General features: G+C 31.9%; 1 protein-coding gene across 19 annotated transcripts; it reads left to right on the forward strand.

The window, feature by feature from the left end:
• Window positions 1–23967, forward strand: LOC129787506 (calcium-dependent secretion activator). Of its 19 annotated transcripts, XM_055823176.1 has the most exons (19): window positions 17–86; window positions 274–552; window positions 3380–3986; window positions 4841–4985; window positions 5305–5880; window positions 6109–6359; window positions 6594–6806; window positions 7171–7422; window positions 7773–7948; window positions 8012–8848; window positions 10564–10608; window positions 11001–11113; window positions 12996–13202; window positions 15375–15673; window positions 15793–16117; window positions 17811–18191; window positions 18304–18437; window positions 18788–18963; window positions 19033–23967. In XM_055823176.1, the coding sequence occupies exons 3-19, from the start codon at window positions 3649–3651 to the stop codon at window positions 19047–19049; spliced, it is 4485 nt and encodes a 1494-aa protein (XP_055679151.1). In that variant the 5' UTR covers window positions 17–86; window positions 274–552; window positions 3380–3648; the 3' UTR covers window positions 19050–23967. The 19 variants fall into 19 exon arrangements, with proteins under 19 accessions (XP_055679147.1, XP_055679150.1, XP_055679145.1 ...); XM_055823172.1 differs by lacking the exon at window positions 274–552 and having other exon boundaries at window positions 1–86; window positions 6579–6806; XM_055823175.1 differs by lacking the exon at window positions 274–552 and having other exon boundaries at window positions 1–86.
• The last annotated feature ends 255 nt before the right edge of the window (window positions 23968–24222 follow it).

Consider the following 24222-nt stretch of genomic DNA (forward strand, 5'->3'; position numbering starts at 1 on the left):
TTCCATCGTTCAGTTCACGCAATTCCGTCGTTGTTGGCGTGTGTGGTACGGGACGAAAAGCTTTTTTCATTCGGTGTATATGTTGTGTAAGTTTTTTTTTACATTTTGGCACTTTGGTTTCTTTTTCTATCGACCTTCGCTTTGAGAAAAAGACCAAAGTGGTGCTGAGGAATCAGCTCAAATACATTATTTCATGCAGATGTGATATCTGTAGGGGCACGGGAGGAAAATTTCAGGAGCTTTTTTTTGTCAAATCTCCCATTTTTCCTGCAGAAATATATACCTACTGCAAAGTGCTTTTGATACATAATTGTCATATATATAGTGAACCTCCAGAGTAGTTACACTAAAAGTGCAAAAGGCCAAGATTTGGTGTCTCTTTTGGCACCCATTGCTCAAGTGATTTTTCGTGACCTATTCTTCTGCATTGTAGTATATATAGGAAGGATTTAGAGGGGTTGCAAAAGCTCGTGGAAAATTTCCCCGGACACATTAGAAAATGGCGTACGTAAGTGGCCAGACGCTAGACACGATTGCTGATGGCGTTTAGGGGTGAGCTTCTTTTCTTCCTCACAAGCTACCTACCCACATTTATTCTCTGGGCTGGACATTTTTACTCCCACAACAAAAAAAAGTTGTCCCAGATTTTTTTTTTTATTCAGCTTCGATGTTGCCACCTAGAATTAATTGAGACACTGTGTGCATTCTTCTGTGTGTTATATTCCAAGTGAGAGCACCTATTGAAATGCTACACTCTATGAAGAGTTTGCGTGAAAAGAAGGAAGAGTATTAGGGGTATTGTATGTAGTTATGAAAGGCGAGGATATTTTTTATACATTCTCTTCAACATACATATAATGCTGAATTGAAGGAATGCAATTAAATATGCATATATTTATATATATAGCAATTCATGAAAATGAGAAATTTTCTTAAGGTTGATTCTTGTTAGAGGCTATGCTGTTGTATGCAAAATGCATGCAGAGATCGATTTTCGGCTCAATAATAAAAAAATGCAATCATTGAAATTTTTTTTCTGGCTTTGTGATATATGACAATTTAACCTTCTAATGTGCTAAATCGATGCAATTGACATTGTTTAAACTGAGAAAATATTTATATTTGTGAAATTCATGGAAAATCCAAGAGATTTCCTGTGGGGTGTGTTTTAGGGGAAAAAAAAGAGGGTGAAACTCTGTGGAGGTGTAGTAAAATAAAAATGAGCCATTCAATGTGGCACGTAGGTCCATTTAAATATATGTACTGATATGCGTGATGTGTGTGAGTTTGAAAAAAAGTGCTATATGGAATGAGATCGAAAGTACCAACCCTACATTGGAAAATATGAGGAAAATTTATATAAAAATATTAAAAATTTCATAAAATTAAATATTAATATCTACTTAATAATATTAAAAAATGCAAAATATACTCAGAATAAAGAATAAATAAATAAGCTCGATGCTGCAAATTGAAAATATTATTGACTGGATTTTCAATAATTCAATTGACTTCTCAAATTGTTTTAAATCCACTATTTGTGATTGCAAATCATGAATCTTCCAAGAATTTAATATATAATCTGTAATTTCGGTTATGCAAAATATATATTCACTCTATATAAGTTTATCCTATCAGCAGCAAAGACGATAAATTGTCCATTTATTTTTGTAAAGAACAAATCTTTGATTTTTATTTAAGAATTTATTTTGATATCAAATTTCTTCTACTTACTAAATATTGTAATCAACATAAATCAATGAACGCAAAACTTATAAGCTATCGAATTTCCCCAATTTTCTAAGCTTTCTAAAATTCTCATTTCATACCTCTCATACCCTTGAAGACATAAAATTTTCAACTTTATGCAGTTTAGGAAAAAATAAGTCCCGGCATTTGATGGTCTCCTCCCCTCTTTTATATCCATCGCCATCCCTTACTATGTACATAACTGAGAGATAACATAACGACTTGGCATGTTAGACCGACTCTTACTAAAATTTTCCGGGAGATATAAAAGATGACCTTGATTCTCTCTCCATCCCCTGTCCCGTCCTCCACCGAAATGATGCTTTTTAGAGCAAAATAGTGCAGAAGGGTGGGGCTCTGTGTTCTATGTGGGAGGTACATGGAATTTTAAAACTTTTAATTCAATTTTGCTATATTAGATTCCTCTCAACTAGCAAAATTTTCTGCAATTAGTTATATTGTTTTACCTCTGATGTGTCATAACAATTAGCGATGACTCCTCATTGACGCACATCATGATTTTGGGTGGTGGAGTGCGACATGTAAAAGGGGGATTGAGAATATGTGAATGGGGATCCCAAGTAGGTCAAACCCACTGTTTAGAGCGAATAAGTGTGTGCGTTGTGAAAGGGGAAACTTGTACTATGGTGGCGACACAAAAAGTTGTTTTCCAAAGTCAATTCATGAAGTGTGTGCGACACATACTTTGCATATCGCATGACACGGCCACAACACAAAACATTATACATATTTTCCTTGAAAAGAATATCGCTATTTAGTCATTTTATACGCGACAAGGGTGCCCATGCAATTTCCACCTAAACACCCCCCCCCCCCCCACACATGCTCTCCCGATATATTAATAGTTTTCAATTTAAAACCCTTTGAGGGCTATAATAATATTTGTTTGTTATAGGTAATTAAATATTGCTAATTTAATTCCTTTAATTTCTTATATTTCTCTTGTACTCAGAATATTCTGAACGTTTCAAAAAATCTAAATCTTATTGATAAATGAAATCCTGCAACATGATCGTCGTAGAATCTGAAATCCAAACCTTCCTTTTTAATAATTCACAACCTTGTATGTTTTTTGCTCCTCAGAATTATAATTAAGCACAACATTTGGCAAAAATTTGCATAAGTTTCGCAAAATTAGATTTTCCTACATAGTGATAAGAGATTGCTAAAAGTCAGTGATAACGGATAGACATGATAAAAGTTAATATTCCTCTGTTAATTATACCCACGATCTCACCAAACAGATTGCTTTTCGCCACACTCCATTTAGCTTGCATCAGAAGTATTTTAATGCTTATTGATAGGTAGTTGCATAAGAGATACCTATAGTATGTATAGACAAGTTTTCTGTGGTAGATTTACGGGGCTGATTCTTTCTGTATTAGTGGAAAATCCATTAAAAAAAGCTCTTAAGAATGAATTTAATATATCTCGCGCATATACTGAGACTCTCTTCTGCAGAACAAAATATATTTCTGATTTTTTTTTATAAATTATTTTTAGAAAGGATTGAACTTCAACTAAAATTAAATGAATTTTGATCAATCACATGAATATTAAAATTGGAATCAATTTATTTATTCAATTGAATTTATCATTCTAATTTCAGACCAGAAAGTGCCATTGGATTTAGTGTCATCCTTTGTGAAAGTATGCTTGCTAGTATACATATAAAATAGGCAAAATGTTTTTTGCATTTCGTGATAAATCTGGGATAAATTAACACCAAATTGTATACTTTGGCGAAATTCTATATATTTAAAGAAAAATAATAAACTCTTACTAACAAAGAAACTCGTCCTGACGTACAAGTGAACGCAAGACAAACTATTAGTTAAAAAAAAATTGTGAACGTGAAAGAGGTATTAGTGCAAAAACATGATTGATCCAAGCTCATCTGAAGAGGAAAGTGATGAGGAGCATCAGGGAGGTGGCGGAAAGGGAGCGCATCAGACACTAAAGCATCAGCCACCGGCATCAAAGCATGGTGCTCACATTGCACCTGGAGGGCTCAAGCGTCATGGTTCCAGTAGCAGTGCCAAACAGCCTCAGGAGATGCTACATGGTGGCGGTGCAATTTCCGGCGGGGTAGTTACGCCAGTTCACCATGGCCATGCTGTCCCAAAAGACACACACCACGGTCACAGTGGGCACTTGTCTCATGCTGGCAGTGACACCTCTGGAAGCCTCGATGTACCCTCATCGTCGGTGCCAAGGTGAGATTATCAACAATGAACAAGTTTAAAGTCATTTACTCTTAAATCTATGCACAAAAGCTTTTGAAAAATTCAATTTGTTTCAGCTGTATTCGTTCAAGAGACAGCTTTTAAAAAAAAAAAAAGAGTCTTTTCTAGTTAATCACATCCTTATTGCATTATTTAAGTTTGTTCCCGAGGAAAATATATGTTAGACTACTTTTTCATCTATTATATTATCATCTACTTCTACAATATTTTTCGTGGCTATTATTTATTTTCCAAGGATATCATGAAAGCTCCAAAATGAACAAACTTCCCCGTACACATCTGCTTTCAAGGAGTATACTCTCATATATACGGGTAAACTAGTTAGTTGATATTTCACACACGTGACAATACTTAATATCCTTACCTCGAACATCCGCAAGATTTTCTGGTATTTTTTTTCATGTTATTAGATTTAATCGTGGTCTAGAAAAGTCAATTTCCAAGCGGTATTCATAAAATTTTGTGAATATTGTTCTTTTTCTATTTTTCTTACATACCTATTCCTTGGAAATAAAAATTTTATGTATTTTTAATGTACCTGACGTAAGCACTGTGGTAGTCAAACGTATAAAATGCATTACAATACCCATATCCGGGTTAATATTGCATTAGCTCTCTTACTGGTCTCACTTGAAGAATTTGAGAGCTATAACATTAATCCATTGAACCTGGCTACATAAAAATATAAGGGTGTATTATGTGGGATCAGCTGGAATAAAAACACACGTTGGTTTTTCTTTGAGTTAAATTAAAACTTTTTATCAAACTATAATTAGATATTATTTAGAAATACTTTTAAAAAATTGAGCTTTTTTTATCCGCAGAACTCTTTCACCATCTGCATCAAGCGCAGCAAGTCAGGAGACCTTGAATCAGAGCATGGGACCGTCTTCTAGGACTAGTTCGTTGGCCAGACCCCAATCCCCATCCCCGTCAGTTGTTAGTGAACGTAATGAAGCAGATCTTGCGGTGAGTATACGGAATTACATAATCTTATATTGCGATTCAATTTACCTATTGCAGAAGAACCCTGTTACCTATTTTCATTAAAAGTCATTTCCTGATTTCCGTTGAAATTTTCCACCCTTCCAGTGCAATTGATAAATCAAATTACAATTTATTGGTACCTTCAGATAATTGTCCCTTGTGTAAAACTAATTTCCATTAAGTATAGGCGTTATCTTTGTCATTTACTTTATCTATTGTAACGCCTTTACCTTATTATGTGGAGCATCAAAGCTAAACAACTCCTAATATCAGTTATTATTATTCTTTTTTTAACATTCAGGAGCGTCATGAACGTGAAGAGGAAGAAAGGAAGCGCCGTATACAGCTGTACGTGTTCGTGTCACGATGTATTGCATATCCCTTCAATGCGAAACAACCAACTGATATGACAAGGCGACAGATAAAAATCACGAAGCATCAATTAGAGACAATAACTGCGCGCTTTGTGGCATTTATGAAGGGTGAAACACAAATAATGGCTGATGAAGCCTTCCAGAATGCTGTACAAAGTTACCATGATGTCTTTTTGAAATCGGAACGTGTTGTAAAAATGGTGAATTCGGGTGCATGTTCGCAGCATGATTTTCGTGAGGTATTTCGAAATAATATTGAGAAGCGTGTACGTTCACTGCCGGAAATTGATGGGTTGAGCAAGGAAACCGTCTTGACATCGTGGATGGCGAAATTTGATTGTATCCTCAAGGGGACAGGGGATGAAGATACAAAGCGCCCAACAAGGATGCAACAGCCGCTCAATAGTGAATTAATTTTGTCCAAGGAGCAACTTTATGATATGTTTCAGCAGATTCTCGGTGTGAAAAAATTCGAACATCAAATTCTCTTTAATGCACTTATGGTGAGTTACATAAAAAGCGCAACATTAAAAATGTTAAATGTGATGAGAAATTGCGATAAATTGTCGCTTTACGATTGAAGTATCGTAAAGAATGTTAAAATGGGAAAATACACTTTATAATGTAATTGAAAATATTAAAAAAAGAACATATTCTTTCAACAAATTTATTGAAACTAGTAAAAAAACTATCGTAAAAATAATGCATTAAAAATTCTTTTCGTCATTTAGTTGGATTCTGCAGATGAACAGGCAGCAGCTATTAGGCGAGAGCTGGATGGACGAATGCAGCGTGTCTCTGAGATGGAACGCAATCGAAAATTGATGCCAAAGTTTGTTCTGAAGGAGATGGAATCATTGTACATCGAAGAGCTCAAATCATCGATAAATCTGCTAATGGCCAATCTTGAGTCATTGCCAGTATCAAAGGGCTCCATGGATTCCAAATACGGTCTACAGAAGTTGAAGCGCTACAATCACAGGTAACGAAAACTGATATATCACCAAACGAATGAATATTATTTATCAACAACTTTTCGTATTTGGCCATGCCTTTTTTTTGCCCATATTCTTGTGTTCTCTGCTATTAAATTGACCATATACAAAATAATTGTATATGAAAAAAACCATCATCTGCATTTTTGCCCAACACACATTATTTTGTTGTCGGATAACTGCAATTACGTGACGTACACATCTAGAAAAATGATACTCAGGTCACAGGGATCCTTGGCAAAATTGGAGGGAGACTCAGCTGATGGTGATACACAGCTAACAAAGATGGATGTGGTGCTTACCTTTCAACTCGAAGTGGTCGTTATGGAGGTGAAGGGACTCAAGTCCTTGGCGCCAAATCGAATTGTCTACTGCACAATGGAGGTTGAGAGTGAGAAATTGCAGACCGATCAAGCGGAGGCGTCAAAACCCATGTGAGCACATATTGTATTAAATTCCTCGTTTTATGTTATTTCTTTCAAAACTTGTGTATTCCATTATTCTAAATACTCATCTGTCATTAAACTATATATGTATGTATCTTATCTTCTTCTCTATACATACCTTCTAATAACTTCTTTTCTCCCCCACTTTGTTAGTAACACTAAAATATTTCTATATTTTATTTATCTTTCTTCTTATTATATTTCATTATCACAGTAACAGAAATAACAATTTATACTTAAACATATGTGCCTTATGTAAAAACGTGTACTTATATATCTTAAAAATCAACATTATGTAATCTGATTTGGAAATTGTGGTGATTGTGTTGCTGCGGTGGTCACATCTCTCTAGGTGGGATACACAAGGAGACTTCTCAACTACGCATCCATTGCCAACAGTTAAAGTGAAACTATATACGGAGAATCCGGGAATGTTGGCGCTAGAGGATAAGGAATTAGGTAAGGTAATTCTGAGGCCTACACCGCTATCGTCTAAATCACCTGAATGGCATCGGATGACCGTGCCGAAGAATCTGCCTGATCAGGATTTGCGCATCAAAATAGCATGTCGCATGGATAAGCCACTTAATATGAAACACTGTGGGTGAGTCATTTAATGTTTTTTCTACTACTTGCAACACTATTTTCCTACTTTTTCTTTATCCACATAGCTATCTAACTTTTCTGTAGAGAAATATCCTTATCTTAAATTATTTTCTGTTCTCTGATATAAGACAGGGAAGTCGGACAAACCTTTTTGATTTATCAATTTTTGAAATGTTCTAAAATGCTAATTCGGGTTTCAAATTGAAAATTCAAAAAGAATCCTTGAGGGTGATAAAATCAGAAAGGTCGCTGATACACAGAATTTTATGAACTGCGGAGTTTTATTATTTTTTGAAGCATAAATTATGCTGAAAGGGTTTTTTTTTCTTCAATTACGTAAACTTCCAGCCATTTATTTGCTATTGGTAAGTCTGTTTGGAAGAAGTGGAAGAAGCGCTACTTTGTGCTGGTTCAAGTGTCTCAGTATACATTCGCCATGTGCAGCTACAAAGAGAAAAAATCCGAACCGTCCGAAATGATGCAACTTGATGCGTACACCGTTGATTACATCGAGGCATCAAGCGGTGAGTTGTGTTTTGTGGTGAAAACATATCAATAGATATCCGTGCTACATACATAAATTCCAGCTCGATCGGTGGCAGCGAATCTAATGGTGGGGGTGGATCTCGAGGGTGGCAGGTACTTTTTCAATGCCGTACGCGAAGGTGACAGCATTCTTTTTGCATGTGACGATGAGAATGAGTGCAGTCTGTGGGTAATGGCGATGTATAGGGCCACCGGGCAGTCGCACAAGCCCACGCCGCCAATGACGCAGGACAAGAACTCGACGATCTCGAAGCTCCAGGGGGACGCCGATAAGGCGCGAAAGCACGGCATGGAAGACTTTATAAGCGCAGATCCATGTACATTCGATCATCACAGTCTGTTTGCATTGCTCCAGAATTTGACGCTCGACTTCAGACTCAACGACCCCTATGCGTCACTGGGATGGTTCAGTCCAGGCCAAGTGTTCGTCTTGGATGAATACTGTGCTCGGTATGGGGTACGCGGTTGCTACCGGCATCTGTGCTACCTTTCCGATTTACTGGACCGGGCCGAACGGAATTTGATGATCGATCCCACACTCATTCACTACTCATTTGCATTCTGTGCCAGCCATGTGCATGGGAATCGACCGGACGGTGTGGGTAGCATCACGCATGTGGAGAAAGAGAAATTCCAGGATATTAAGGAGCGCCTTCGCGTGCTGCTGGAGCATCAGATCACGAATTTCCGGTTCTGCTTTCCATTTGGGCGGCCGGAGGGTGCCTTGAAGGCGACGCTCTCTCTTCTGGAGCGCGTCCTCATGAAGGATATTGTGACACCGGTACCGCCCGAAGAGGTGCGAGCGATGATTAAGAAAAGCCTGGAAACGGCAGCTCTTGTGAACTACACACGTCTTTCCAATGAGGCTAAAATTGAAGGTAAAATATCAAAATTTGGCTCAAACATACCCCTCCCCCCCTCAAGTCAATCAATTTTTTTATGTGATGTGAACAAAATCCTACCCATAAATGTTTTTGAGAGTGTCATGCATAAAGATGATGTACTGGATGTCGTAAAGTACTACCTATAATTTCTTTTCTTACTGTCGCTCTTCTTCATAGATGTGTGTATTACAGAGATTGCCAGCTTCCATGATTTTTTTTAAACATCCAACATACTGTCATCTCCGTTTTATTAGCTAATTGCAAGTGTTAAACTGAGGTGCTAATAAAACGGAGTATGGCAAGCTTTCAAATCAATTTAATTGAAAGCAGAATAAGATTTGTGTGGGAGTCTACAATGAAAGTTTACGTGAATAAGACTATGGTGTTGAGTGAAAATTTATTCATCCTTTTCAGTAAAATTCATTCTTAGTTAGAAGAACTTTTCTGGTCCTTTTAAAGCTACAATAAATAATTTCTTAAAAAATCTCTATTTATGGCATAGTCTATAAAAATTTTCTTTGACTACAAATTATTACTAAAGAATGTTTGTTGGGCAGTAAACGGGTGGATAAGCTCACAAATAGAAACATGAACTACTTGGCAAAATTTATTTCATTACTTCACGGTCAAAAATGATAGATTTTCTTGGCGACACAAACGGTTTAGAATGAAGAAAAGTTTTTCGCTTCCAAATGGAAAAGTAGAGCGGTCACAAGACAACTCCTTATTCTTCCTGAAAAGAGAACATCTGCTAGTTGTATGGTGCCAATTCTCAGTTCATGAGGTCACTCAGAAAAACTCCTTATGCAGCAATAGTGCTGGCAAAATATGATGTGTTGGCAATCTCGATTAATTTGTACATTTTTGTGTGTTTTAATGTACATATATATATATATATGAATGTTTGTACATATGCAATGTGTGTAAATATATATTTTTCATGGGCGTAGGCAAAATTTTTTAAAAAAAATTATTTTAATACACATCAATTGACAAACTAAGACAATAGGAATAACCTTCGTGTGTTAGAAAAACCATCTTAGGTTGAAGAGAGGGATTGAGCGGGAAGTGTTTATTGAAGACGGTGAAATGAATCCCGTAGAAGTGAATAGTAAATAACAATGAATTGAAAAGGATCGTACACCGTATACATTATCATATACATTGTATTACACCATAAGACATCTTGGATGGGAAGCTTGAAAAGCCAGAAAGGCATCACTGAGAGTGTCGGAAGCTTCAGTGTTCATAAAAGAATGAATAAAATGCAAACGTATTGATTTACACAATAAAATGGGAAATGGATGAGTGAAATTTTGAAATCCAATTGAGTCTTTTTTGCGTAACCATATACTCCTCAATTACCATCTCTTCAATGCAGAATAACATTTTTTTACTCTGAACTTCTTGCACTGCATATTTTATGAGTGGTTAGTTCAAAAAGTACTTTAAAAATTGAATATCTCCACAAGGAATAAGTGAGAAAAAAGAATTTAATTATGAATTAATAGATTTAATCTACAAAAAAAAAACTTTCTACAGTAATCCCCTTAATTAGAAAATTAAAAAATTAATTACTTTTTTTTAATCTGAAAGAATTGAAACTTTTTGAACTCATCATACATACCTATATACAACATATAAAATAATAAATTTAAAATGCATTTTTAAGAAGGTCAACCAAACAAAGTATATACACACATTTGTAGGTGTAGGAACGACAGAACAGATTGGGGGTTACACGAACACTGATGGTACAGTATACCATGAATTCTATTTAATTTAGACTTGATTATTTTTGCTTGAATTTTATTGATTTTATACAATTTTAAAAATATATCCTACTTTCACCAATAAGTTTTTTATACTCTGCTTTTACAATAATCTTCAGGCACAATATATTAATATGTTGCTCTGATAATCTTGATTTAATTTATAACTTAATAAAATTTGCTTTTTTCCTTAATATAAAAATAAATATTACATTTCTTGTGACATTAAGAATTGTTGAAATACTTAATATTGTGTAATTTTCGTATTATTGTGTATAAAATAATTTTGATGGCTTTGTAATTTGTTTATTCCATTTTTATTCTTTCAATTTTAATTTTCGTCGTTTTACTTCCCAAAACTTGTATATTTTTAGATGATTTACGTGGCGAAGTGATTGTACCACCGGCAAAGAAATTGGAAGATTTAATACACCTGGCAGAACTTTGTGTGGATCTTTTGCAACAAAATGAAGAACACTACGCTGAGGTATGTCAGTTTTAAATTACACTAAATAAAAAAAAATTAACATGAATAAATTTACAAATTAGCGATAAAATATTAAAGTATTTTCTGACCCTGTCTAAGCGACCATATCATATCTACTTATCCCAAATTTTCTTGAAAGAAATTTAATTGGAAAATAATTTTGATCACATAATTATAATAATTATAAATCAAGTTCTAAATTTTAAAATCAAATTTTTAATTTAGTTTCCTGTTTAAATGAAAAAAATTCCTTAAAATATAACAAAACAAAATTAGTAAAAGATCATGTGAAACTTTTAATTGAAATGCAGGATATCTATATAACAATCTATTAACATTTCCAAATTAATAGAAATTATTTAAAATTACAAAATTAACACACCCCAGGTTTTTTGTTTAAATTTATTTGTGGGTCAACATAATATTAGATGAAACTACATAAACATTAAGCAAAAATATCAATAAGTTACCAAAATAACGCACAATCACTTTAGAGAAGATACCATCACTACTTCTAAGGAGACATTACATAAGAAAAAAATATCTGTGTTATTTGCATGCGTATGTGAATTTCTTTCCCTAATAGGTTCCACTGTGTTTGTTTTTATTTAATTTTTGTTTTTCCTTATTTTTCTAATTTTTCCAATGTACATTTCTGTCCTAATGCCGAAGAATCTCCAAAAATTCGTAATCGTGTGAAAGAATTTATGTTTATCTACTTTTCTTCTGCAAGGATGTAACATTTCCTACTCTTTTCTATTTTATTTTATTTCATCTTATTTTTTTAATTGTGCATTTTATTTCCTAATTTTGTGTCTTTTATCCCTGTTACCCTCATATAAAATGAGTGATACTCGTGGTTCACTTTCCTTACAAAACAAAAACATCAATAATACCTCTACTATCTATATATTTGTATTTCTATATATTTGGTGTGTAAAATTTCTTCATTGTCTAACCTAAAGGCCATTTTTCACTAGCAATTTTTTGGTTGTCTTGAGCTTAATGAATTTTTCAATTTTGTAAAGTACAAAAGTGGTGCTTTTATTGAATCCTTCTATGTCCATCACAAATCAAAGAAAATCAACAAATTTTGGAAGTTACTGAGAATTAATGAAAGGAACAAATTTATTGCAGCTAATAGTTAGGTTCTATTATGGATAGCTTTAAATATTTTTTGTTGTTGTCCTTTATTGAAAGAAGTAAATGGAAGATGCCATAAGAATCCTATTGTGTATAGAAGTGCATCAATCTCCATATTTAGCTCCTCCGGCTGGCTGCTTCTTATGGATGAGAAAACAGAATTTTCTTAGTCCTACCTAATTGCATGTCCGCATGCTTTTAATTCCAACAAACCGGAAATATTGAGATAATTCAATTGAATACCTTCTATCCTCTGTTTATGCCTAGCCGGGCAGTCAAATAGCTTATTAAATCCAGATATTTTTGTGGAATACATAATACTCTAAGGCTGCTAGAAAAAACGTAAGAAAGGGATTCAGATAATCCAATCTAGACAACTTCCTTATTTAAAAGTTTTCCATCCTGTGTTATATTTCTGTCTAGGATCCCTTTTTATTTTACATTTCAAAAGCTAGTGCAGAATTGCCTTAATCACATCGCCTGTTAAAAAATATAATTATGCTAGGTTTTTATGGTTTCAATTTTATTTTGAGAGCCTTGAGAATCGATAAATGTGTGATTAATCCCTTTTAAGATTTTGCTCTCTACTCTTTCTGTTTTTTTTATCTTTTGTAAATCAATAATTTTTATTTGTGTTATATATAAAATGGCGAATGATTGAACGAAAAAAAAACCTCTCTCTTTAATTTGTGATGATAGAGTCTTGTTGTGATTTATGTGTTGTTGTGTTCGTGTATAGTTGCGAAAAACTGATGCTCCAGCTAGTGACCAGCAGCAGCCTGTCCCAACTGATGGGACTGCCACAACTTCCGCTACCACTACTACTACATCTACTACAGCTCTTCCTACATCTTCTTCTACGGTCAAAAACACGAAAAACTCGACCACGACCCCGTATCGATATTGCATGCCAACGCATGCTGTCTACACTTTTCCGGCTCCAACGGCACGTATTAACAAAATAATTTACAAATCGATATTTTTTTAATAATTTAAAAAAAGAAAGAACATTTAGTATCGCTGAAAGGCAGCATTTAATTTTTGAATTGAAGCAAAAGTACAATTTCTTGCATTGTTCATTATGGCAAAATATTAGTACAAGTTTTTAATAATTATTCCTTTTCTGTTTAATTAAATTAGTTTTCGAATTGTTTCGTATTTTGTTAAATTTTATTCACTATTTTAGAAGTATTCTCTGTAATAGTGATGTTTTACACTTACATCTCATTTAAGAAAAAAAAAACTAAAAGTTAATTGATGTTGAACTATTAAATAGAGATTTACTTTTTTCTTACGAGAGATAAAGTATATAGCTGATCTTTGACAGACAATGCAAAACGTGCATCACAGTACGGTAAAATAGGGTGAATAGCGAATAGAATCTAGTGAAGCGTAATGACCTCACATTCTAAAGCTTTTCTTGATTCAAAAGTCTTACCTTTCAAATTCACCCAATTTTACGGTACAGTGAGGAGTTAAACATTAAAAACATTTTTTTTATTTCAACATACATACATACATTGTACATTACATACGATACCTATAGTTTTTATATATTTTTAATTAATTCAAGCATGTCTTGCTTTCATTTACTTTTTTTGCACAAAGTCTTCGAATCAAACTATTCGGTATTTGATTAGAAATGGAAACTGATATTGGATAAAAAGATTTAGATCCGGAAATCCAAAACTTAAAAACGCTTTTAACTTTTTTTGTATAATTTTATATTAAACGGGCCTTTTTTTAAAATTATTCTTATAATTGTTTTTTGGAAACTGCAACATTCATTCATCGATATTTTTTCACATTGGTGCCAAAGCTAATGAGGAGATCTTTTTTTTTTCAAAATTCAAAATTTGCATCTACATTTCACATTTATCTACTTGTTATTTCTTACAAATGTCATGTAACAAATTTTCTTTCAGTGGATCCAGAATTTCACCTTCTAAATATTATTATGTGTTCTATTTTATATAATTTTTCCCTAATATGCTCTTTATCATTATCAGCTTTTATCGCTCTTTGTACATAGCTAAAATGCTATTCTAAACTAAAATTTCATAAAAGCTCGCTCAGCTACATTATTTGTATTTTGCTTGTGCACTAAAAATGTTAGCATTTTGCCTTGAACGTTTGATGTTTAGTCTGAATTTTATCGCTGTTGTTCGATGTGTGTTTTTCCCGAGGTCAACATAAATTTTAGGGGAAGAATATTAAATTCTAGGGGATGATAAACAATTGTGGATTTAATGAAAAATCTTCAAGACATTTAAAACGAAAGTTTAAGACGCGTTAAATTTAATGATTATAAAAGGAATAAAATATTGATGATTTTTTGGGCTTTGTAAATATCTCAAAAAGGACAACTAAGGCCCCATTTTCAATACCAAATTCCGTGAAAAATTAAGTAATACCTAAGGTATACCAACTAATAATCTGTAAAATATACAATTTCTTATATTTTTGGAGCCCTCAACGTTTTTTGTTTTTATCCTAAAGTCATACCAAATTTGATAACGTTTAGACAAACCGTTTTTAAATCATTAAAAAATACAAAAAATTATATTTTTCTTTTTTTTTAATTCTTTATTAATGCAAAAAAGTTCTTAATAGAATGAGAATCTCAAAAAGCCACTATGACGTACATTATTAAACGAATGGAAGTATGAAAGTTTTTCTTGAAAATACAGGCTGATGTGAAAGACTTTTGTTTACCATCCAGCACACAGTATATATCCACAAAATCCTTATCACAAAAAAGTAATTCGTTTTATTATCTACACACATTCTGCTAAAAAAAACTTTTGGCTGCCGACATTTTTTATAATTTTTTTTATATTAAAAAATGAAAAAAATACGTCAAGTTGAAAAACAATAAATATAGTACACAGATCTGTATAAAAACATAACGCTATATACCAAATTACAGTTAAAAAAAAACAAACTAGAAGCGTTTAATTCAATGCTGGAAGCTTAGATATTATATGCTGATTTTATTATTAGTTTTCTTTTATTGTTTTTGTTATTAGTGAATTTTTTCCGCAGATTTTTTTTTACCTAAAAATAAAATTCTTAACTAATAAGAAATATTATATTATTTCTCTTTTATAAACGCCAGGCTTTTGCATGGTTTTCGGACCTTCTGGTGGAGCATGCTGAGATATTCTGGTCACTGTTTGCCGTGGATATGGATAGGGTGCTTTCGGAGCAACCACCCGATACGTGGGATTCATTCCCACTATTCCAAATCCTGAATGATTACCTAAGGACCGATGACAATCTGAAGAATGGGCGCTTCCATCAGCATTTGCGTGATACATTTGCACCACTAGTGGTGCGGTATGTTGACCTCATGGAGTCCTCCATTGCTCAATCCATCCACAAAGGGTTCGAGAAGGAACGCTGGGAGAGTAAAGGGTAAGTCCCGAAGCTTCTTGCTTGGTGTGGTAAATCTGTGGCACACCATCTTTTTGCTGTTGTGTCCCTTTCCGTGTGACTATGATGAAAAGAAGAGGCACCCCTTTTAACCATTAAAGTGATTCCTCCATCAGCAACGGCTGTGCAACATCAGAAGATCTTTTTTGGAAGTTGGATGCTTTACAATCTTTCATACGTGATCTCCACTGGCCGGATGCAGAGTTTCGGCAACATCTCGAGCAGCGACTTAAGCTCATGGCCTGCGATATGATTGAGTCGTGTATCCAACGTACCGAGGGTGCTTTCCAGCAGTGGCTTAAGAAGAGTGTCACCTTCATCTCAACGGACTACATTATGCCATCGGAAATGTGTGCTATGGTGAATGTGATTCTCGATGCAAAAAATCAATCTTTCAAATTGTGCACTATCGACGGAATTGATGTGGTGAGTCTTGAGAACTTTTCACTGTTTCATTCGCAAACACCCACATTTTTTTTCTTTCTATTTCACTTCAAAGTTTTATAAGTAGTCGCATTAAAGCTTTAAAGTTTTTCTTTCTTTTTTTTCTAAGATTTATTTAGAAGATATTACAGATAGAAATAAAATTAAGTAGATGCATACTTAAGTCAGCGCTAAATAAGACTAATTAAAAAAATGAAGAAGCTAAAGAAAATTTTGATTTACATTCACCTTCCATCATCTTAATATTTTTAAATAAAAGTCTCGTTAAAATGCGGCTGTTTTTTGTACAAGATTCCACTTTGTTTGCTTTATCAAAGAAAATTCCTGTCGGGAAAGTAGATGCTTCACATACTCTTGCTTGAAAATTTAACTCGTATTATTTGTTCTTTGTGAATAATAATTTTCATATATGAAAGCATTAGATTTTCATTTCTCAGATTCCTTATTACCTTAGTTTATTATGATAAAATTTATGCTCCTTTGAGTCTTTACCACATTGCTGGCAATTTTTTTTGTCTTGCATTTTCATCTCTACTTTACAAAATAAATTCAGACACATTTTACAATTTTTCCTCATTCCCATCATCATAAAAAATATGTTGTTGGTGAAATTGTAAAAGATACTTTATTGCGCTTCTGGTGCATTAATATCATTTATGACTTTTCATACAGAAATGAATTTCAACATCATTGCATTGCATCTGCTTATGACATTCAATTTAGACTTTTTGATTGAAATATAATTTTCCAACTCGCGTCTTTTTTGTAATTCCAAATCATGCTTCATTATGTGTCATGTACATGAACATCAATTACTTCGTCAGTGTAATTTTGCAATGCAAAACTGTAAATGACATCAAATTTAGTTTTATGCATTTTGTTGTGCAGAAAAACTATGTTGAACAGAATTACAAAATAGCCACTTTCCCTGAAACATCTGTCCATGCATAAAAGTTTGCATCACCGAAGGGAAGATGAAACAACATTTTACATATTTGTACCAGCGTTCAATTAGAATCTCCTCAATTTTCTCCTAAAAAAGATGATTAATTTTTTATACTATTCAATGCTCAATTATAACCTATAAAGTCAAATAATTTTAGTTATTAAATCTTTTGAAGGACACACTCATAAAATTTCTAGAGTTTCCATAATTATTGGAATATTCTTTATTAAAAAAAAAATGAAAAACTTGAAAAAAGCGTAGCGTGATCATTTTTCGGGAAAATGAGGGGAAAACTATCTTATTCATGGTATATAATTTAAGGAGGGCGAACATTTCTTCCCATATTCCACCCCCAATCGTTGTTACGCCACTAAGGCACCACATAACAGCTGGGGTTCTGAAAGAAACACAGCTACTAAACGTGTGAGACTAAAATCAAAAGTTTTCTTCGTGGGAAAGCACTCACTTGTACAACATCACAGATGGGAAGATGGGAAGGAAATTAGTTTGCATTAAGAGGTTGTGGTGGAGAAGAAATCCATTTTAGGGGGAGAGGTTTAATGATCAGGTTAAAATGAAGAACACGAGGCAGAGAAATTACGAAATGCGAATAATGTTATATTAATTTAATATTTATACAATTTGGGTGAAATGGAAATGAATAAGAACAACAAAAAATATGAAAGAGTGCATGTCTCATTTTTTGTTATAAATAAAAATATTTTCCAGCATCAATATCATTCGAAGATTGATGATCAAATTGATAAAACGCTCGCTGCTATGAATCAGGGGATTATCAGCAAATTAATGTCTGTGCTAGAAGCATCATTGTCAAAGCTGTCGCGATATGATGAAGGTAGTCTAATTGGAAGCATCCTCAGCTTTACAAATGTCTCCGGATCGGGGAAGGATCTTGGGCAGGGCTATGTGAATTTCACGCGAAATAATATGGATCAAATACGTGGGAAAGTGAATGATGAATTGTGGATTCTCAACATCTTTGAACAATGGTATACGGCCCAAATCAATATGCTGTGCAATTGGCTGTCCGAGCGACTGGATCACTCACTCCACTACTATCAGTGCACCTGTTTGGCTCACATCGTTAAGGTATATAAAAGCTTAATTGCCTTTTTATTAAAGTTTTTGCCATTCAACTCGTGTAACTAACCACTCGTACTTAAAACTTTACATTTTTGCTCTTTTTTTTTATACATTGCAGAAAATTTACTCGGACTTCGAGTTACAGGGTGTTATGGAGGACAAGCTCAATTCGAAGGCATATCAAACAGTGTCTCAGCGCATGCAAACTGAAGAAGCAACTTGTGCCCTTACAGCTCCTGATGGCGAAGCAGAGTAAATAAATTGCAACTCTTCTTATCACATCCGTTTCCTTAAACTCATTACATTTTCCCTATATTTTACTACTAAAATATGATTTTCCATGAAGTATTACATATTTGTGTCAATTGAAAAATTCATTTTGCAATTTTAAAGGCAAATTTTTCAAATTGCTTTTTTTCTCTCTTTTAAATTTGTGAAAATCAATAAATCTCGGTGCTAATATTTTTCCCGCAATATCTCAAGGGAAGACCATGTTTCCAAATTGGTTTAATTTCTTCTGTTTCACTTTAAAACCATTTAAATTATTTTTAGAAAAATTGTAGATTGAAAAAAAAATGCATTTCCATTTTATTTTGTTTTAGGGGATTCGGTGATGGAGATGAAGATACTGAAAGACCAAAGGCCAAAGTGAACATAATGGAAGCACTAAGTGGCGAAGATGGGAATTTGGCGAATATTTCAAATGTTAAAAATATGGTGGTTGGCCGTGTGGGAAATATGTTCGGCAAGGGCATTGGAGGACTCAGCACTAAATTCGGTGGTGGCAGTTGGTTCTAAAGAAAGGGAAGTAAAATAACATTAATATTTTTCTTTCAACACATTCCAGGGTTTGGAAATCAATAAACAATCAAGAAAATACATACTAAATGGCTTGATCACGGGTTTCTAGTGTGACACACGAGTTCTTGTGGTTTAGAATGCAAAACAAAAAAATATACATATATATTTCAGTCAGAACAACCGTGATGAACAAGGATTAATTAATCAACATTTTATTGAAACACTTATTACAACAACTACACCATATTTACACAATTTCTTTCATATATTAAGATTCTCTTTATATACTAAAATCTGTACTTAATTGTCGAAAAAAAAATAAATTATCAAATTGAAGTGAAACTTCTTTATCAAGTTTAAAAGAAAAAAAAAGAATAATGTTTATTTAGTTCTGTTATAAAATATACGCCTTTTCTCAATGAGAGAACTCTTTCTTTCTTGTACATCTCTGTAATGTTCAAGAAATGAGCAAAAGAGAAATTAGAAAAAAATGAAAAAAAATTTAATGAAAATATTGTTATTAGATTTTATTAAAAATCTTATCTACACTTTCAAGAGAATATTACTCAAAAAAAAATTAATAAATTGAACTTTGAATAACTTTATCTTTACTATATAGTTCACTTACTTGAAATATCAAAAATCTTTGCAGAAAGGGCATTACATTTTTATCTAAAAAACCTACCAAATAAATCTTATATAAATATATTAGTATAATTCGATAGCCCATTCTAGAAGGAAAAAATTCTAACTTCTATATGGCTTCTGTGTACTTTTTTATGGAAGTTGGGATTTTATTGAATTGACCCATCGAATTGTTACTTAATTCGTGACTATTGAGACACATAAAAATTTACAATTTCAAAATATATTTACTTAATATTGACAAATTGCTATATCATTGCTACTAAATTCTCTTTTCCAAGCTAATTCTTTCATTTCCAATTGAAAAAATAAAAATTATGAAAAATATTAATGACTTTTTTTGGTATGGTGTTGTTTTTTCTTTAACAATATGCTTATTAATTTTAAAATAAAAATCAAATTACTATACACAACACTCAATCAAGTGAACTAAACGGAAACGCGTACTAGAAGAATAAAAAAAAAAGTAAAAACTCTCTAAGAAAGAAAAGGTACGTTGTACTTAATAAAAAAAAGAAAATAAACTTATTATTGGAAAATATTATGCAACAAGAGTTTATTGCAAAGATTCTGCATTTTTGAATTTTATAAAATTAAAGAAAAGAGGTATTTTTTCTGTGTTTTATAACGGTTATAAAAAACTAATTTTTAAGCAAATTTTGAGAAAAAAAATCGAAAAGACAAAAATAGACTGCATGTTTCATAATATTGAAGAAATTACTTTACTCTCTTCAGAATAAGAAAGAAAGGTAAAATAGCATTAGAAATAAAATCTTATTTCTTATTCTGAATATGGTTATAAGTAATTCATTGAATGATAACAAATGAAAATAAAAGAAGAAGCGGGCATTTAAAAAACCTGAATATAAAAAATGAAAGTTAATAAATTGCTTAGAGTAGGTAGGATATACTATATATTTAGTATAATAATTTTATTGAACTCGATGAAATTTATAACAGACAAGAGAACAAAAGCGGAAGAGTAATAATTCATTTTCCCTTGAATACCAAGTGTTTTAGGGAAAAACCAAAAAATACGAGAGAACTCTATGGCAAAAAAATTGATGGGAAAAAGGGAGAAAGTGAAAAACTACTGAAAATAGTGGTGAAACCAGAAAAAACAGTAAAAGTTTCATTTGAGAATTTTCACACACAAAACAGTAAAGAAAACCTTTAATAAATGTTTCATGTTACAAAAAAAGATTACAAAAAATCCCATAGACGAAACGTGAAAAGTAAGTATATGGGGCAAAAATAAATTGTTCAACAAAATAATAAGTCGTAAAAATAGTCTGAAGAATACTGGCAGAAATTCTTTGCAGTGTATTATCAATTTTTTTTCTCTCTAAAATAATATTGGAAATTTAATCTTTCGAAGATCTCCTTTTGAATTTCTTGTCTCTCTGGTGTAAAACAAGAATTAAAAAAACTTATTAAACTATCGGATAGTTCATTTTAATAAAAAATTCAAATATCTACCTAGAATAGTCTTGAGTGGAGTGAAATATATTATCTTGAATATCTTAATTACAATATTTACTTTTCAAAAGTAAATTGCTTAAAAATTATATATAATTGTTGTATCAAAGTATCCTATTAGTTGGTTTGAATTAGTTCATGTTGTTTTAGTCACACTTACATAAACGGTGCTATATATTTTAGTTAATAAAATTAGTAACCATTTTATTTGAAACGTGCTTTGAGAACATTAATATTTTTAATAGAAAAACTTACGTAATAAAGCAGGACATTTTAACAAATAACTGCTTATGTGGGATAATATATAATACTATATAACAAAAAATTGTAGGACATTCCCTACATACATGTATTTAACATTTTCACTCCACTTTCAAGATCAATTGCAGGGTATACATATATTTAGTTATTTTGCGATAAAAAAGATTAAAAGTGTTAGGAACATTTTAAATAGAAAGTTTCTTCGTGACAAAATATATTATTCCATCATTTGTTTCTCTAAATTTCCTCCTTCCGGAGAAAAAAAATTACTACATTACATTCAACTAACCATCAAAGGGAGGAGCAAAAATAAACATCAATATATTACACAGCAATTAACATCATTCCCCATACCTACTGAACGTACCTCACTGAATGTTATGTACATTCAGTATGATTTAACACGTTCTATGGATTCACAAAGCAAACATTTTGATGAATTCCACGACATTCGCCTCTTCATTTTGTTGAATATTTGGAAAATTACAAAATGGAATAGTTAAAATCGGAATTGGGAATTGGGACACGGTAAAAGTTTGATAAAGCTGTTAATCAATAAGTGATTAATTGCAAAAAAAAACATCAAATGTGTATATCACTACTGGGTTTGGTGGGTCCAACACAATCACTCTGTAGTCTAAAACAATAATAAAATTATTAATCTATTATTTTTTCTATTCATCAGAATAATAGTTTTAGCTGTATTTCTTTCAGGAGATTCCTTCGTCTCGCTTCTAAATCTTTGTTTTTCATCAATTTATTCTTAAATTATTTCTGTACTCGTTCCTTTTATATCACATGAATTAGAATAACTTCTTTACTAAGGGGTCTCAATTTGCTTTAACTATTGAGTTAGCCATTAGCCGACAATAAAGGAAATTTTTCATTTTTTTTTTTGTTTCAAATTGAGTCAAAAATCCCTTAAAATCCTCAAAAATTTATGATTATTAGACCTTAATAAAAGCTTAAAAATTCTTTAAATAAATTCTTCCGCGATTCTTAGGATTTTTATGAAGTGAGTTTTAAGTTAGTTTACTTAGAATCTCGCCTGAATAAAATTGTGAAAGAAACACAGCTAAAAGACGAAACAAAATATTGCAAAAAATAGAGAATCTCAAATACAAACCGTACGTACGTGCAATGAATTCAATAATTTATTCAGCAGCATACAAATTTAAATCTATCTGGCATATTATTTGGTATTTGTATAACGAACGCACCGTATAAATAAATAGAATGGCAATCAATAAATTATAAGAATGGTAATAAATTTATATAAAAAAAAAAACATAAACATATATTAGCAATCAATCGCATATTGAGGGTTAAATTTAAAAGAAAAGAAATGGCACATCAATAAATTCACCGTATGGAATAAACATAAATAATATGGCTAATGTGGAGAATGTAGTGGAAGTGACACATTAAATAAAAAAAATGAAATAGTGGGAACATAAAATTTTATTAACAAACAAAACTGCATGAACTAATGCTGTAAAATGCCCCAAGAGCTGGATCGTATTCTAATAATTATCATACTGAATATTGTATTGTGTAAATGTAAAAAAAAATAATAACAAAAATGCAGAGAAAATGAAAGATAGATAATCATGATATAAAAAATAACCATTTTGGACTTATTAATTGCGAATTGAATAAAAAACTTTGTAAGCATGTGTAGAGCAAAAATTATTTTTCTAAACCATTTTTAATCATCAACATAATGCCGATGGTCAAAGAAGTAAATCATCGCGATTGATTAAAAAAATATGCAGCAAATAACGGCAGCCCAAACCCAGTATATTTTCATAAATAAAGAATGATTATTAAAAAAAAGCGTCATGGATGATAAGAAATTATTGATGAAAAAAGGGATGTATGATGTACATAGAAAAAAATGTAAAACACATTTATAGACACAACACTCATACACAGCATACATAGCATAATGAAAATATAAATAAAAATAAACAAAAAAAAACATTTTAAACGTTGGTAAAAATTTAATAAGAAATAAATTTCTTATAGGATTAATAATTATATAGAAAAAAACAAACGATACTAAGCATTGCATTTTTTGATGATAAACTAAAATGAAAAAAAAAGATTAAAGAAAAAACTTAAACTTTTCGTGTTAAAAAAAACTGATAGCATTAACATTGAAAAAAATAAATAAATTTTTGAGGGAAACCAAAATGACTCCTCTTGTAACTAATTCAAAATGTTTAAATTTGTTTTGACATTCTGAAAAAGAAAGAAAAAAATACGCAATACTAAATCTCTTCTTACAACTAGGTAAAAAAATGAAAGAAATAAAATAAAAACCAATTTGCGAAAAAAAAGCTAGCAAAGGCTATATTGTGAAAAGGATATGGTGTATTTGTAAAATCTTGGCGACTTATTGCAAGATAAATATTGTTTAACAAAAAAAAAATTAATCTCAAATATATTACAAAAGAAAAAAGAAAAAACATCGTCTAAAAAAACCAAGAATTAAACAAACAAAAAACGATTATGGAAGTGACATCAAAGAAAGTAACAAAAAAAATTATAAAAATAAAATGTTATTTATCGACTTGTTATGCATTGAGAGAAATTCTTTTATTTTCCACGGCAATATTATTTTATTGAAAACTCCAATTAATTTATTTTGTTTCAGTTAATTATGCTGTACTATTACCTATGACTGAATTAATCATTTGCCCCATAATACATCTGGTTGGAATAAAATGAAGTCGTTCATTAGCAAAACATTCATAATAATTTTTGTTTCTTTCATCATAATCCTTTTTTTTAATTTCTTCATTGAATAAAAAATTTCGTAAATTAAATAAAATAAATTCACGTACCT

Source organism: Lutzomyia longipalpis, chromosome 1 (assembly GCF_024334085.1).
Source record: "Lutzomyia longipalpis isolate SR_M1_2022 chromosome 1, ASM2433408v1".
Lineage (NCBI taxonomy): Eukaryota > Metazoa > Arthropoda > Insecta > Diptera > Psychodidae > Lutzomyia > Lutzomyia longipalpis.

Coding starts and splice junctions, on each gene's coding strand:
- LOC129787506 (XM_055823170.1), top strand. CDS start 3,649: ATGATTGATCCAAGCTCATCTGAAGAGGAAAGTGATGAGGAGCATCAG. Junction 16,118..17,810: donor CTATCGACGGAATTGATGTG/GTGAGTCTTGAG, acceptor AATATTTTCCAG/CATCAATATCATTCGAAGAT. Junction 18,192..18,303: donor GTTTGGCTCACATCGTTAAG/GTATATAAAAGC, acceptor TATACATTGCAG/AAAATTTACTCGGACTTCGA.